This window comes from Manacus vitellinus, unplaced genomic scaffold, assembly GCF_001715985.3.
Source record: "Manacus vitellinus isolate BGI_N305 unplaced genomic scaffold, ASM171598v3 scaffold_52_pilon, whole genome shotgun sequence".
Taxonomy (NCBI): Eukaryota; Metazoa; Chordata; class Aves; order Passeriformes; family Pipridae; genus Manacus; species Manacus vitellinus.
The window spans coordinates 3,675,287-3,689,706 of NW_021940628.1; the positions used below are offsets into that span (position 1 = coordinate 3,675,287).

The 14,420-nt window shown below is 43.2% G+C and overlaps 1 protein-coding gene across 1 annotated transcript; it reads right to left on the reverse strand.

Annotated features, from left to right (window-relative positions):
• Positions 1–468: 468 nt before the first annotated feature.
• SFPQ (splicing factor proline and glutamine rich) lies at positions 469–14,216 on the reverse strand. The gene is made up of 11 exons (XM_018081289.2): positions 14,107–14,216; positions 13,711–14,012; positions 13,506–13,601; positions 12,006–12,202; positions 11,634–11,718; positions 11,227–11,344; positions 10,960–11,008; positions 10,758–10,879; positions 1,791–1,835; positions 1,424–1,498; positions 469–547 (listed from the first exon to the last, which is right to left on the reverse strand). Exons 2-9 carry the CDS (start codon positions 13,959–13,961, stop codon positions 1,815–1,817), a joined length of 939 nt encoding a protein of 312 aa, XP_017936778.1. The 5' UTR covers positions 13,962–14,012; positions 14,107–14,216; the 3' UTR covers positions 469–547; positions 1,424–1,498; positions 1,791–1,814.
• Between the last annotated feature and the right edge of the window lie 204 nt (positions 14,217–14,420).

Consider the following 14,420-nt stretch of genomic DNA (forward strand, 5'->3'; position numbering starts at 1 on the left):
TTTGCTCTAAACTGGCAAAGCGTTCACGACTCCTCATGCCACTGCAGGAGGAGACCCAGCTACAATGAGCACAGCTTACCACTGGTGTATTTTAGCACATTAACAGATTTAAACAAAAGATGGTATTTAATGAGTGACAGCATGAACCTCGTATGTGCACAGTACAGCTGTCAAAGCATCAGGTGAAGCAACACGAACCAGGGCAATTTGTGCTGCAAGAGCTAAACCCAGCACTTAACTCTTAACTTTGGCATCTCAGCCTTAATTACTAGAGTCATCACCAAGAAAGCTATTAAAAACCAATCAGGCACAGGTTAACATTTGGAATTCTATCACACAGAACTACACAAGACTCAAAATGGGGATAAGGAATGGGTGAAACATCCAGAAATTTGTTTCTCAGACCCAGCCATACCACACTGGACAGACTGCTTACTCACTGAATACACTGGAATAAAACAGAAGCCATTTATAAAAATAGTAAAATGTTTTATTTTTAAGATTTGTATCTTCCTGGCTCCTCTTCACTGCAATCAGACTTCTCCTTCTGCAAGTACAAAGCATATTATCAGAAAGACTGAAAACACCAGCAGAAATTACATGTCATGACACGGAATCAGCATCACAACAGGCCACGTGCTTGCCAAACATTATCTAGAACTTTCTCACATCAGATCTGAGATTAAAGGAAGAGAATTCACGTTTCTAAGATCTGAAACAGCTTTGTGTGTTTTCCTATGCCAGGGCCAAGAGCAGCAGTGACAAACCACACAGGATTCTACAGGAGTGCACCCACTGAATCCCACTGGCTTCACCTCTTACAGGTTCAGTTGTGCATCTGAGCTGTTACTTACCTGTGACTTCTGAGGGAAGGTACTCAGCATGTTGCTCCTCACACAGCATTTTAAATATCTAAAGTTCCCCCTTGTAGTTTAGTGGCAAATTAGAGGGAAAATGTCATAAATTCCAGCTCTGCAAGTCGGTTTATTTCCCTGAATTGCTATTTGCTTGTGCTCCTGTACATGCTGATTTATACTCCAGGTTATTTTTAAAGTTCAGTGTTAAAATATTTCAGCCAAGTAGCTTTTTACACAAGGTTTAGTTGGTTTAACGTGTGAGAAGCAGCTGCTCTGTTCTCCTTTTTCCATGCTGACAATCACCCACCCCATTCTCTGTAGCCTGAGTGCAGGAATGGTCATTTCTTGTTTGAGCACCTGCAGCTCTCAAGAGGACAGAGTTTATTTGCTGCTGCAGGGCTGAAAGGCCTCAGACAATGGTGACATTTTGGCACTGCAGAAGCAAGATTCCGAAACTTTATATAAAATTGAGATTAATCACGATTTTCAGGCAGGAACTACATAACCCACCACAGGGTGATGGGATATCAAACTCTCACAACAGTGTAAGGACAACAACTACTTACTCGTCCACCTGTTCCCTTGGTCCCTCCACACGCCACTGGGCACCGTGCTGGATGTGCTCATGCTCGGCTCCTCAACTGCAAAAACATTCCCAAGTTATTATACCCACAGTGATTTTGAAATCTTTTGTACAAACCCACGTCTAGAGAGGTATTTTTAACCGCTGCTGTCAAGATATGAAACCCAGATGGAGTCAGGGTGCTCAAGCCCACGGCACGACAGCAGGCACTAAGTTCTACCCTACACATTTAATTTATTCACTCTTTCCAACTTCTCAGTAGTCCCCAATTCAAAGGTACTCAGTGACTGAACATCAAGTGTCCAGAAACCTTTATTATTTTATCCATGCAGAACAAAAGTGGTACTTACTTCCCATGGATGAGCACTCCGGTGTCACTCAGCTTTCATCTTCACCTAAAGGATAACAACTGAAGTTATTAGAGTCATACACAGCAAATCTGGACCATTTCAAAACTAACTTAAAAATAAGGGTTTAAGATACATGGACTGATTAGTTATGAGGGGTAATTTATCAGTTATTCCAAACCATTAAGTGGAAGAATAAGGGGCAGAAATAGGCTGGCCTTAACACTCATCAAGAGCTGAAGGAATATGCAGGTAGTTGCCTGAAGAACTGCACCTTGTGTGAGCACAAACCATAACCCCCCATCTGAGCACAGTGAGGTTTGATTGCAGCCAGAGGTATATTATCCCTTATGTGAAGGCATTAATTTTGTCAGCTACTTCAACTATTTGACCCTATTTGTGTCCTGCAGCAATGCCCTCTATTCCCCTTCATGAGGGAGTGCAGTGGCCCTGGACTGTAGGAGCCCTTGGGTTCAACAGTCCTACAAGTGCTTCAGAAGCCAAAGGCAGACACTAAGATTGGCACTGTCACTGCTTTTATCCTCAGCAAGGTTCTTCCCTTCTCGAGACCCCCCTTTACTACAGCTGAGGGCAGCCTGCAATGGTGAGAGCTGGGGATGTGGTCCAAGGCTCTGTACAGCTCCAGCTGGGAAGCAGATCACACCTCGGGCACGGCGTGATCTGACCAGGCAGGGACAAGTTCAGGATTAGTGTCCAACCCACCACCTGGGTTTTCTCATGGCCCTCAGGAGCAGGAGAGTTATGCACATATTGTTTTCTCTGCCATAGCAACAAACCCCATGCATAAGGGATACTATATCTTTGTGCATCCTTTAAACACTGCAGATGCCCTACTGGCCACGCTCCTCCCAGCCCTCCCCAGTTAGCTCTTCAGTACTGGTGTTCAGAAGCAACATGTAGAGAGATGGGGTATTCACAGACCACTGCGGGATTGCACAGCCAAGTCCTAACGTGTCAATCATTACCTAGCAGCAATGACACAGCGGGGAGAAGGCCAATCCTCCCGTTTTTTCCTTTGCCAGGCAGCAGCTATTTAACAGCCCCACTAGCTGGTATGGAGAGAGAAAAAAATCTGAAGCTAATTAGCTGATTCCAAAGTTGCTAGTAGTGGAAGAAGCCAAGTGATTCCCCAGAGCACTATACTTGGATGAATCCTTCCCAACATGCTCAGCCTCACTGAACATAATGGAACAGAACACTGGCCTTCCTGATCATGTCACTGCAGCTGGCAATGATTAACAGAGACATGCAACCCCATTACTGCTCGAGTCCTAAACTACTCACAGGCCTCAGTGTTTAGCTATGGGGAGAACTGCAAGCAAATCAACACTTTGTATGCTTAATGTTACAGTAAAGCCCCATCCACGCTGTGCTGTGCTCTCCTGCCAGCACCAGGTCTGCTCGGAGGGCCTAGCAGTACAATGTATTCTGACACCACACTTCTGAGCTTCAGGTAAGCTTTTGAGAAAAAGTGTTTTTCACACACAGATAAAACCAAGATGAAACACAATGCAAGCACTTGAATGGCATTCCTTGTACCCACTTGTTACAGACTGACTTAGAGCAGACATGACTATTTAAAGTTTGCTACCACACCAAGTTTCATTACTGCAGCCAGAGCTGGTCTGAGCCCACGGTTCAGTCACAAATTGCTTGCTCCAAGAGTGTCAAAAACATGCTAAGTTCAAGTACATAGAACGAGGCAGATGTGCCAGTAACCCCTCCATGACATTCCTGAAAGTCAAGTATCCAGAACTGGATAATAGAAAAACTGAAGTCAGATCTGAGCACTGGTTTAAGATCACTAATTCAGTTTTGCTACAGGACAGCACACTGGCTGCCAGCAGGTTTTCTACTGGATCCCAGTTCCAAGTAAGGGTGAGCAATCACGGAGTGGATCCCAGTCACAGGTAAAGGTAAGCCATCACAGAAAGTTAGACTGACTTTGTGACAAGGTGTCACTGTGTGACCAGCTGGTGTTGGCTACACTCACTGGGGTGTAACCAAAGACCTGTTGTCATGATCTCAAGGTGCAGCTGCTACTTCAAGTGTCCAGTGGAACATGGAAAGGTGGCTACAGCAGAGGGCAAGGCTGTCCAGCAGATCCCTGTTCACCAGCAAGAGTCCTGCCTGGAAGGTAACACAGAAGGGTCCAAAAGTGACAATAATACCAGAAACAAGTATGCAAAGCAAAACTTTGCAGAACAAGTGGGAAAACACATTACAACACCTGTGAAATAAACTAAGTATCAGACAAGAGCCAGACTACATGAAGGAACAAGGGACCTTGAAATTCAGGTTCAAGAATAATGCAAAAGAGCTGGAGATCAGCATGTCTGGATGTCTGGCAAGGTAAGCATGTTAATCCTGGAACACTGCAGTCAGTAGTTGTAGTAATGAAGAGTTTAGAATTACATCCCCAAGACTGATGAAAAATGAAATTGAGCATTACACTACTGGGATGACTCTACCAGGCAGAAGTAACAGAATCTCATCGCTGTCAATTAAAGCACAGGAATGTATCAGGCTTGTCAATCAAAGGCTAAAATAAAGACAACTGCAAAGTCCAATATAAGCTTTATGAAACTATTCATGGGATATTAATTCAAGCACTCATTTATGTTCTCAAAAATATTCCAGATCAGTGTCAGAGCTGCCTGTACCAGGAGTTTGAGGTGACTCACACAGCGCACACGAGGCAAGAGCAGCGGTTATTAACACATTCCTACCGAGCCAAGACTCTACACAGGGAGGAGCTGCAGATGGGCCACTTGGTCACTACAGAAAGTTTAAACAAGTTCTTTTCTAGGCACTGAGAGCACCTAGTCGACTAGTCGAGTGAGTCCAAGATCACAGTCCCTCTTCCCCACAGTGCTCAGCTAAGAATATCTTCGTTACATCGGAACTAAGAAAAATCCACCCAAGCCGAGTCGTATGCACAGAGGAATCGGGTCTGGAAATCCTCAGCTAAGAACCACAGTAAGTTGCTCGTTGCCTCTGAACGAGACAAAGCTTCAAAACCCAAAACCACACAGCTTTGATGCAAGCTCAACGTACAGGTATGGAGTGCTGCACTGTAATTCCACAGTCAGAAGTGTGATGTCAGAATACCCACAGTATAAGATTACATAGAAAGTCACCAAGTTATATTATATTGCTTGTTACCTACCTGGACGCAGTCGGCAATGAGAATCTCGGAGCAAGCAGGAATACTACATCCGGGTCCTAATGTCCATTGCCATTTGTGGTACTACGTTCCTCACAGTTATGAACTGCAGAAATGCTGGCTAAGTGCAGTTATGTAGCAGGCCACTAGTTTTTAAAGTGTAAATTGCAGTCTCAAAACTCCAGCAAGAACTTGCTGCCACAGTAAATGGTTGCCAAGGAGAAGCCAAGAATTTGTCTACCACAAAAATACCACAAAATCTCAAAAGCAGTTTCAGTTTCTCATCAGCTGTATAAATGATTCGTGTAATGTGTCTACACCAGAAAGTTAAGATTATTCTGTATTCATTTCTGAGAAAGTGCAAAGACATATGTATAACGATACCAGTTTCTACTTGCTGCAGTTTTTAGAGCTCTAAATGTCAAAATGGGCTCAATTTTGATAAAACAAACTAAATTGCAACAGCCAATGTCCTCCAAGTCCAGTACAAAAATGTGTTATGCGATCCAGACCATCCAAAAACAGGTCTGTCCAGCAAACCACTTTTCTGAATGGTTTTAAAGATTCCATTATATAAATCTGAGTTTATGAAAAAAGTCCAAAACCTCATAGGAACAGATCAAAGGAACATCACTTTCTCGCCTCCCACATTTAGTAACTTTACCAGATTTGAAAGTTGACATGTTTGCCAGCTTTTAAGACACCACTTTTAAAAGGTCTTTAAATGAAGTTGGCTAATTCATCATATGCCTGTTTAGTACATGCAACTCAAAGCAGAACTTGTTTTAGAAATTCTGCTTATGCAGCTACAACAAAGCCAGATTTAACCAAACTTTCAGATGTTTTGAAAACCGCCAAATCTTTCAAAATATTTACTAATCATGGTTTTGCAACTCAGCTATTTTAATACCTAACAACGGTAGCTTACGTACAAAACAGGGGTACCCAAAGACAAGCTCTGTAAGGTACAAGGACAGCAGCATCCTTCACTCTTCCAAGTTACAGAACTACAAAAGAACATACTTTAGGATATGCACCAGCATCTCTTTTAATAAAGAATGACATGTAATCTGAAAAATAAACTGAAAAAATTAATTTAATGTTCACGTTCAGAATTCCCCACCTCGGACACCTTCAGCTTCTGTGGGTGTCCCACGAACACCCTCCAGCAAACACATTGTTTCAAACTGCTTCAATAGCTCAAATTGCATCCAAACTGCTCCTCTGTGAACTATCCAATACAAGGACTCCCAAGTAATTGGTCTGCAGTTTAGGAACTGGCAATTTGGAATTTCCTGAAGAGCAATTCATTGTTGTAGCATGTTATCAACCCCCAAACTTTTCTGGGTGACTAAGAAGTGTTCACCAAACAAGCTCAGTCAGTCTTTAGTGAGCTTCATGTTCCCAGTCAGCGTTACCTGTATCAGTATTTCCCAACTTGCTACTTGTCATTTAAGGGGTAACAGTACTTCAAGAGGGATCAGCCATCTTCACTCTAAAATACTGCAATCTGACACTAAAGTTTTAACCACAGAGAAAATTTAGCGTAGAATTTAGAATTAGCCAATGCTTAGCACAAGGAATGGAAAGATATTGGCAAGATTAAAGCTACTCACAGAACACTGGTGGCTGGGGATCGTGTGAAGGTACAGCCAAGCTAAGTTTACAGACTCTGTGCCAAGCAGGTTGATGTGTCCTGCATTAACACTCAGGTATTTGACACTGGGAAGTCACGTTCCCAGCTCACCTGGTACAGTGTAATAATAAGCAAAGCAACTACCTTACCAATGAGTCCAGAATGCTCTGAAATTCTTCTGGGGCTTAATACAATGAACAGCGAGCTAACGAATTCATCAGATCTTCTACAAAGAGAACCTTAAAGGGAGTTTATTTGCACTGTGTAGTATTAACTCTTGAACTCCAGATTCAGATACTACTTTTGAAGCATTATCTCCAAACATCAATAATAAAAGAGCGATAACCATCATGCAAGCAAGCTGATTGCTGTGTTTTACATACAGGATTTTAGGATTTGCCCACCAGCTACACGATTTAGGAATAGTTCCTGCAGTCCCCATAATACAAATGATTGTACTCTGAACTAGGTAAATTAGTCCACTGTTAGCATGAGGACATAAGCAAGTTAACCTTAATCACTCGAGTAACACTTCTGGTCTTTTTGCCAAGCAATTTCAGGCAGGTTTACAACACTGAGCAAAGGCCAGATCCTGTGATCTCAAGACAGCTTAAGAGCATATAAATATCACATTAACAATCCTTTAGTTAGGAAGTCAGCCAATGCAAGGCATTCTATGAATTTATTTTAAAATAACCATTGCTAGTCTTCTGCTTTAAGTTTTTAAAAGATTCCAAGCAGTGACTACCAGGGTGGCAAGTGCTACCATCCCACCACCCGTCAGCCGTAGCTAAAATATGGAATTTGTTACTATGCTGCTTGCAGTGGAGCTTTAAATATTGTATCTTACAGCACTTGCAAGGTTTCCATTTGCTTCCTTATTTGCAGCACAATGACTGCTCAAAAAAATCTGCATCTACTGCAAAGTTCGGCTACAATTTAACCCAATCTTTAGCTAGAGAGGCATTGTGGGAAGAGATCTCACTCTTCGCTGCAGTTCCACACCCTGGTCTAGTCCAACCTCGACTCAAGGCTCTCGGGTTACTGCAGCACGTGTGGGATTCAGCCTCAATTGTTTAACCACGACTGGCAAGAAGAGTTACTACATTTAGTTTTCTATTTATTTGAAGCACAGTAAAAAAAAGGTTGGTACACTTTGGGAATTCAGTGGCACAAGGTACACTGCCATCAAGTTAGGGACGTTATACATCAAAAAAACAGCTAAATTTGATTTTGAAACACTGCATTACATAATTAAATTGTACTCGCCCAAACAGACCACTTACAAATATTAGGTCAGTAAGTTTCTAACATCCATAAAAACGTAGCTTTCTTACTAAAATGCAAGAATTAAGAAGTTGGTGTCTAAACAAGACAGACAAAAAACAAACTGGAATGAAACTACAGGTCACATCTAAAATCGGGGCTTTTTGTTTGGGGCTTCATATTCTTCTCTCCCTCTACCATATCCTGCTGGTGTTCCAGGCCCCATTCCTCTGGGACCCTGGCCACCCACGGGCCCCGCACCTCCCTGCCCAAAGCGTTCAGGACGCTATTGGAACAGAATTAACAGTTCATTATAGGTAGTTGATGTCCATGTGTGTTAAGTATATATTTTTAGAAGGTTCCGTAGTCAAGGTTCGTCGATACAATCACCATTGAGTCGATCCACAGGTACCGGGAACATAGAAAGGAAAAAAGGGTAATTTAAAAATTAGTTTATTGTAATACATGCCTTGAGGTATGTTCCCACTTGATGCATTCTCATACATCTGTTACAAAGAACAGATCCTCCCTGCAGTGCTAGAAATGTAAGCATTAGTGCAGATGTGAATTAACAACTTTTCCAAATGAGCTCTAGCAAAATTTTTCAACCAAGTTAATGCAAATAGCTTGCAAACTTCTCACCTTTAGTGCAGTAAAAGCTCAGATTACATCACTGTTTCCAAATAAGCCTAATCAGAGAAGGCAGCTCCGGTTGGCTGAAGCAGGAGCTGACATTCATCAAATGTAACAGAATGCCTACTCACCAGGACTGGCATGTGCTGTCTAGAGACCATGAGCTTTTCAAGATGGGGTTAAGACTACGGTCTGCTGACTAAACTGCAGAGGCCTTAGGCAGTACCAGAACTCATTGTGAGCACTACTGCATTGCAAGAAGGGAAAAAAAAAAAAAGTGAAAAAAGCTACTGACCAGTGCTTTTCCTAAACCACCACAACTGCTCGAGCAGAGACTGGCACTTGTTCAAACCCCACATACTCCAGAGCTGCTGCTGCATCAGATGCAAAAAGTGTTCCAAGCGCTCAGTGTGTCCAGTTAGAGCTATGCACAGAGGGGTGTGCATCCAGGCAGTACCTCCCTTCCCACCCCACCTTCACCACAAGCTCTTGGGAAAGTCACAACTTCACAGCACTGAAAGGTTTCACACCAAGGTGTAACAGCTGAGTTACTCTGCAATAAAGCAGACACTTCAGGTATATTTTTACTAGTACCTCTAGTTGCATGTACTTTGTTCAGTTACTGTATTAGTAGGTGGGATCAGCATTCAACCTACAGAACTTACACATTATGAGGTCAAAGAGAGCTTTAAACTTTCATTTCAACCAGGTTTCCCACTACTGAGTCACAGAACAATGGTAGGTGGTTTGTTACAAAAAGTATCTGCAACTGACAATCCACACTTCGAATTCCTGACTTCTGAAAGTCAGTGTCAATCCTTCCGAGAAAGGAATTTCAAACATTATTTAGGTTATTTCTGCCTAATTCATGGCAGCTTCAAGCTCATCTCCAATTCTGTTTAAAGGTATTAGCACAGGAACTGTGACAGCACTGTGTGGCAGAGATCCCCAGCCTAAGAAACTCCAGGCAGTTAATCCACCTCACTGTCACCCCTTTTGACCAGATCACGTTTCAGGTATTACACAAGTTCAACATGCACCTGTACCATGGTTTTGAGGAGAAAAATGTACACAGCATCCACCACACACTGCCTGACTGCTCACAGGAAGCTTAGGAACTGCTTAAATATCAGTAGATTATCGAGATACCTTAAGGCCAACGGCACTGTCTACTGAATCAATGATGCTCTGAGAAGTTACAATTCCAAAGATATGGTTCCCCAAAAAAGTAAAATGGAAGCTACTGTGGTAGCTCAGCATGTTAAGCCCAAGGCCTAAACCCACCCAAAAATCATTTAGTTCAGCTTGTGCTGCAGGTGTCACCCCTTCAGGAGGGTGAGAGCACGCTGGTATTGCCACCTAAGCCAACAGATTCCCATCCTGCCCATTAAGCATTTCTTTAATCTACATCCATGGTGCTTCAGGGTGGGAACACCAAGCAGCCTCCAAGCCCAGGCACACATGTAGTGTGCTAAAAATAGTACGGTTTGGAAACATACCTCAGAACAGGGGATATGATGTAGCTTTAACAGGCTCTATCTTTGTGTCATACCCAACATGGGAGAACACAGCGGGCTATCATTCCTTTGGGACACAGGAACCACAAATGGCTACAGTCCAGGATGGCTGGAACATGCCTGAAGCTAAAACCCAGCATTTCTGCTCTTCTACAGCAACATCAGCACAGACTAAGGGATATGCTGTTTACCACTGATCACTTAAGTCAATCTGCTGCTGAAAGAGACCTGAGAGCAGATTCTGGACTCAACAGCATACCCAGACCAACATGCATCCAGCCTACCTAGGCTTGGAAGGGCCAAAGAAACAGTGTTACACGTTGGGAAGGAGAACAAAAATCTCTCTTGTCCATCAATACAGAACATCAAATTACTGAAAAGCTACTGCATTATGTACTTTAACAAAATTTGTCAGATTCTCTAGAGTTTACAAAAAAATCCTTCCAAGCCTAACAGTGACGCAGAATTTCCAAAGTCCAATGAAGTCTGAGTTAATTGCAAATATGCTTAACAGCACATTTGAATTCACTTCCAATCAACTTCCAAGTGTGTAAGCTACCATAAAGGTTAACAACTACTCTAGTGCTACACACTGCCACAGTCTGTGTTAAACATCTGACCAGAGTCAGCAGTTAACAGTGACATTTCCACATCCATCCGAACACTGGAGAGAACTCATTCCCAACCACAATTCCCTTGTGCTAAGCTAAAGCCACCAGAGGATACGTTACCATGTCACTTCCCATCATAGAACCACTCATGGCTGCTTGGCCAACTCCTGGATTAGCTTCATAACCTATGCCGCCACCACCTCCCAGAGGTGGGAATTTCTGGGCTGCTGAAGCATAAGGATCTAAGAAAGAGAAATATATAATCATATTCTGACAATTTCTAGGTTAACCACATGAACTAATTACTGAAGAGATTCTTTACCTCCCATGTTCATTGTGGCAGCACCACCCATTCTCATGTCTCGCTCCCTCTGCGTAGAAGAAACAACTTTTAGCACGGCTAATAAAGCACCAAAATCCAGACTTTTCAGGAGATAAAGCACATGTACAGCCAACTACTGCCACTGCCCCTACACAAACACGGTGCAGTAGCAAACCCAAAGGAAGCAAAACACAGCAACCTTGAAAATACATCAGCAGAATTCCTCAGCATGGTAAGACACCCAAAACCCGCCACGATTTCACTTACTGGATCCATGTAACCCATTCTACTATAATTCTCTTCCCTCTGCCTTCTCATCTGCTCTTCCATCTCCCGCTGACGGATCATCATCTCCTCTTCCCGCCGGCGACGCTCCTCCTCCTGCCTGCTCACCCCAAAGCACACTGTTAAACCCCAGCAGTGGAACGACACCCCTAACATTTCCCAGCATTATTTGTATCAGCAATTTCAAAGGCACTGAACGATTACACTGAAGCACAAAACCAAACTCTGTAATGCCCAAATATCTGAGGAGACACTTACACTGCAGTTCAATTCACACTGAAGCAGCGAGGGCGCTCTTGGAAAACAGAAACTGTCATACGTAAGTAATGGAAAAAAAACCCCAAACCAACCCATAAATGTAACTGAAATCCCATGAAAGCCGAACCAACCTCAGCTGAATTTCCTTGCGCTTCTGCATTTCCTGATTGTGGAGTTCCTCCATCCGCCTCAGCTCCTCCTGGCGCCTCATGAGGTCTGCGGGAATGAAGCCTGTGAGCAGCTTTTTCACAACATCACGCCAGACTCTAATCAGATTTGAATCAGATCCACCTCAGCTGCACTGTGGCAGACAGGTACCTTCCAATGTCACTCTTCTTAACAATACCCCACTGAAATAAAAAAACCTACCAGTTGCTCTTTTTTTTAACTCTGAAATTCTCAAGTTCACAGTAGGAAGCATAAATTTACTCACTAACCCATTAAACAGACATGCATCTAAACCCAGCATTTAAAGCAAAAATACAGAATTCAGAACCAATTACCTTGACGCAGGAGGTTTGCCTGGTGCTCGTGATAAGCATCTTCCATCTCACTTTCAAGTTTGTCCTTGGCATCTTTCATGTTTTTTGCCACTTGCTCTCTCTGCTGTTTTTCCATTTCATCTAAAGATTTCCATCTCTGGGAATATTCAAATTCAAAACTGCCAGGCTGAGCAAAACGGGGAGGAGTCTCTCTTTCCCTGCAGAAAGGAAAATGCTCGGAGTGGGCAAACCTGGAAACTCAAGGTCAGTACAAGATCACGAGCAGAATAACTGAATTATCAGGGAACATCAAGGGAGCCCTGAAAATACCTGACAACTGTGGGACAGAGAACTGGCTGTGATGGGAGTGCAGCACTTTACATGCTTAAACAGCAGCATTTCCCACGAATTATTATCACAGCAGATACAGAGAATCCTGCACTATCACATCCAGGCAAATCTTTAGAGTGCTACCACTTGTTTATCTCTTTCTTAACTGTCTTTACACTCTCCACTGCTGGCAATTCCAGGTGCAAAATCCTCAAACAAGACAGGCCTTTGCCCCAACAGGCACAGCCACTCAGAGCAGCAGCACACAGAGAAGTGGATTTTTCCAGTGCCAAAGCACTGTGTGTCAAAGGCAAATAACAGCCTTCACTTTCACTTAAATAGTTCTCAAAATCCCTGAGGGCCAACAGTTTATTCTGTCATATAAAGAAACTGGAGTCTAACATTCAGTAATTAATGACACAAAATCATGAAAGTTCAAAGCTTCCCATACATTAACAATATATAAGTACTTCAACATTTTAGGAACGTTGCATTAATCCACATTCTTTTCAAAGCTGCCTCTAAACCACTTAGTTTTTGATCAAAGCAAGAATTTTCACAACTTTCTCTGCCAAACAAGACTGACTGGATCTCCCTCCCTGCTCTCCCTTCTGTGATCTGGGAAAATACAACAATTCTACAACAAACAGGTTTAATATACAGATTCTAACCTAAAACTGCTACTTTGGAAAAGACTCCTCTAGACTCTTTAACATTCCTTTATGCCAATGGTCAGCACATAAGGCAAATCCACAGGCAGCAAGTTTCTATTAATCATGGAATGAGTTAAAATTTTACTTCATTTCTCATTTCAAAGCATGAAAACCAATTTCCAAGTTCCCCATGGGATCATCAACACAAGACATGCCTTGAGGGAGATGACAGTTCTCAACAATAGGATAAAACAGTTCAAGTCTGGTTTTCAAGAGTTTCTCCACACACCAAAACCATCTGTTACTGGGCTTCTATTTCTTCATGACACAATGTAGAAAACTGCTTGTGTAACGAGCATACTAAACGAATCAGTATGTTACTTTATACAAAAATACGAACAAAAAAAAAAGAGAACTGGCAATACATCTCAAAATTCAAAGCCTGTTTCTCAAAAATTACTCCATCCCCCTCAGAGCCTGGGACAATATCACATAAAACATCACCTATATCCTGTTTATAACAAAAGACAGTGCCTACTTTTGATACATCGGATTCTTCTGAGCAAGCTTTTCTGGAAGACCATCTTCATCATCCAATTGTTCCAATGGTTCCACAATAACTGGCCTGGGAGTGCTGAACAGAAAACACTCATTTTACTTCTCTGTAAGAACTTCCACTCTGAAAAACTAGAAGCCTACAATCTCTACTCAACTTAAAACGATAATCCTGGGGAAGTACTTACGTTGTCAACAAAAACACCCCCTCAGTACACCGTTCAAAGGCTTTCCTGGCAGCTGGCTTTGATGCGAACTCAACAATGCCTTTTCCTGTTGATCTACCTCGATCATCTACAATCACAACAGCTCTTTCCACCGGACCGAACTGGGAAAAAGCTTCCTCCAGCAACTCGTTGGACACGTAGGGCGAGAGGTTCCGCACCGACAGGGCAGCGGCGTGTGTGGCAAAGCGAACGCGGAGCTGCCGGCCCCGCATCGGGGTATCGTCCAACTCCGCCTTCGCGATCTCTGCAAGAGCCCGAGATTCCTGGGGGAAGTTTAAAACCCGCGTTTAGAGGACTAGGTTCTACATCACTAATTCGCGAGAATTAAACGGACGGACACACAGCATGAGCGCCTACCAATTTAATGAATCCAAAGCCTTTTCCCTTGTTGATAAAAACCTCTCCTGGCTCCCCATATTTAGCGAATAGTCTTTTAAAGTCTTCGTCTGTGATATCAGCGGGCAAATTCCCAACAAACAACCTGCAGCGCTGTGTGTAAGTCTTCTCCCCAGGCCGCCTCAGGAGGGAGAGGTTAGCTTTAAACCCCTACAAAGAAGCAGAGCGTTCGAGCCATCACTACGCGCTGCACCATCTAGCTGCGGGGAGCGCCGGGGACCCCGGAGAACCGCGAGGGGACACGAACCACAGCCCTGGGACCGCCCCGGAGAACC

Coding starts and splice junctions, on each gene's coding strand:
- SFPQ (XM_018081289.2), bottom strand. CDS start 13,961: ATGCGGGGCCGGCAGCTCCGCGTTCGCTTTGCCACACACGCCGCTGCC. Junction 11,009..11,226: donor GAATGGGTTACATGGATCCA/GTAAGTGAAATC, acceptor TCTTCTACGCAG/AGGGAGCGAGACATGAGAAT. Junction 10,880..10,959: donor TGCCACAATGAACATGGGAG/GTAAAGAATCTC, acceptor TCTCTTTCTTAG/ATCCTTATGCTTCAGCAGCC.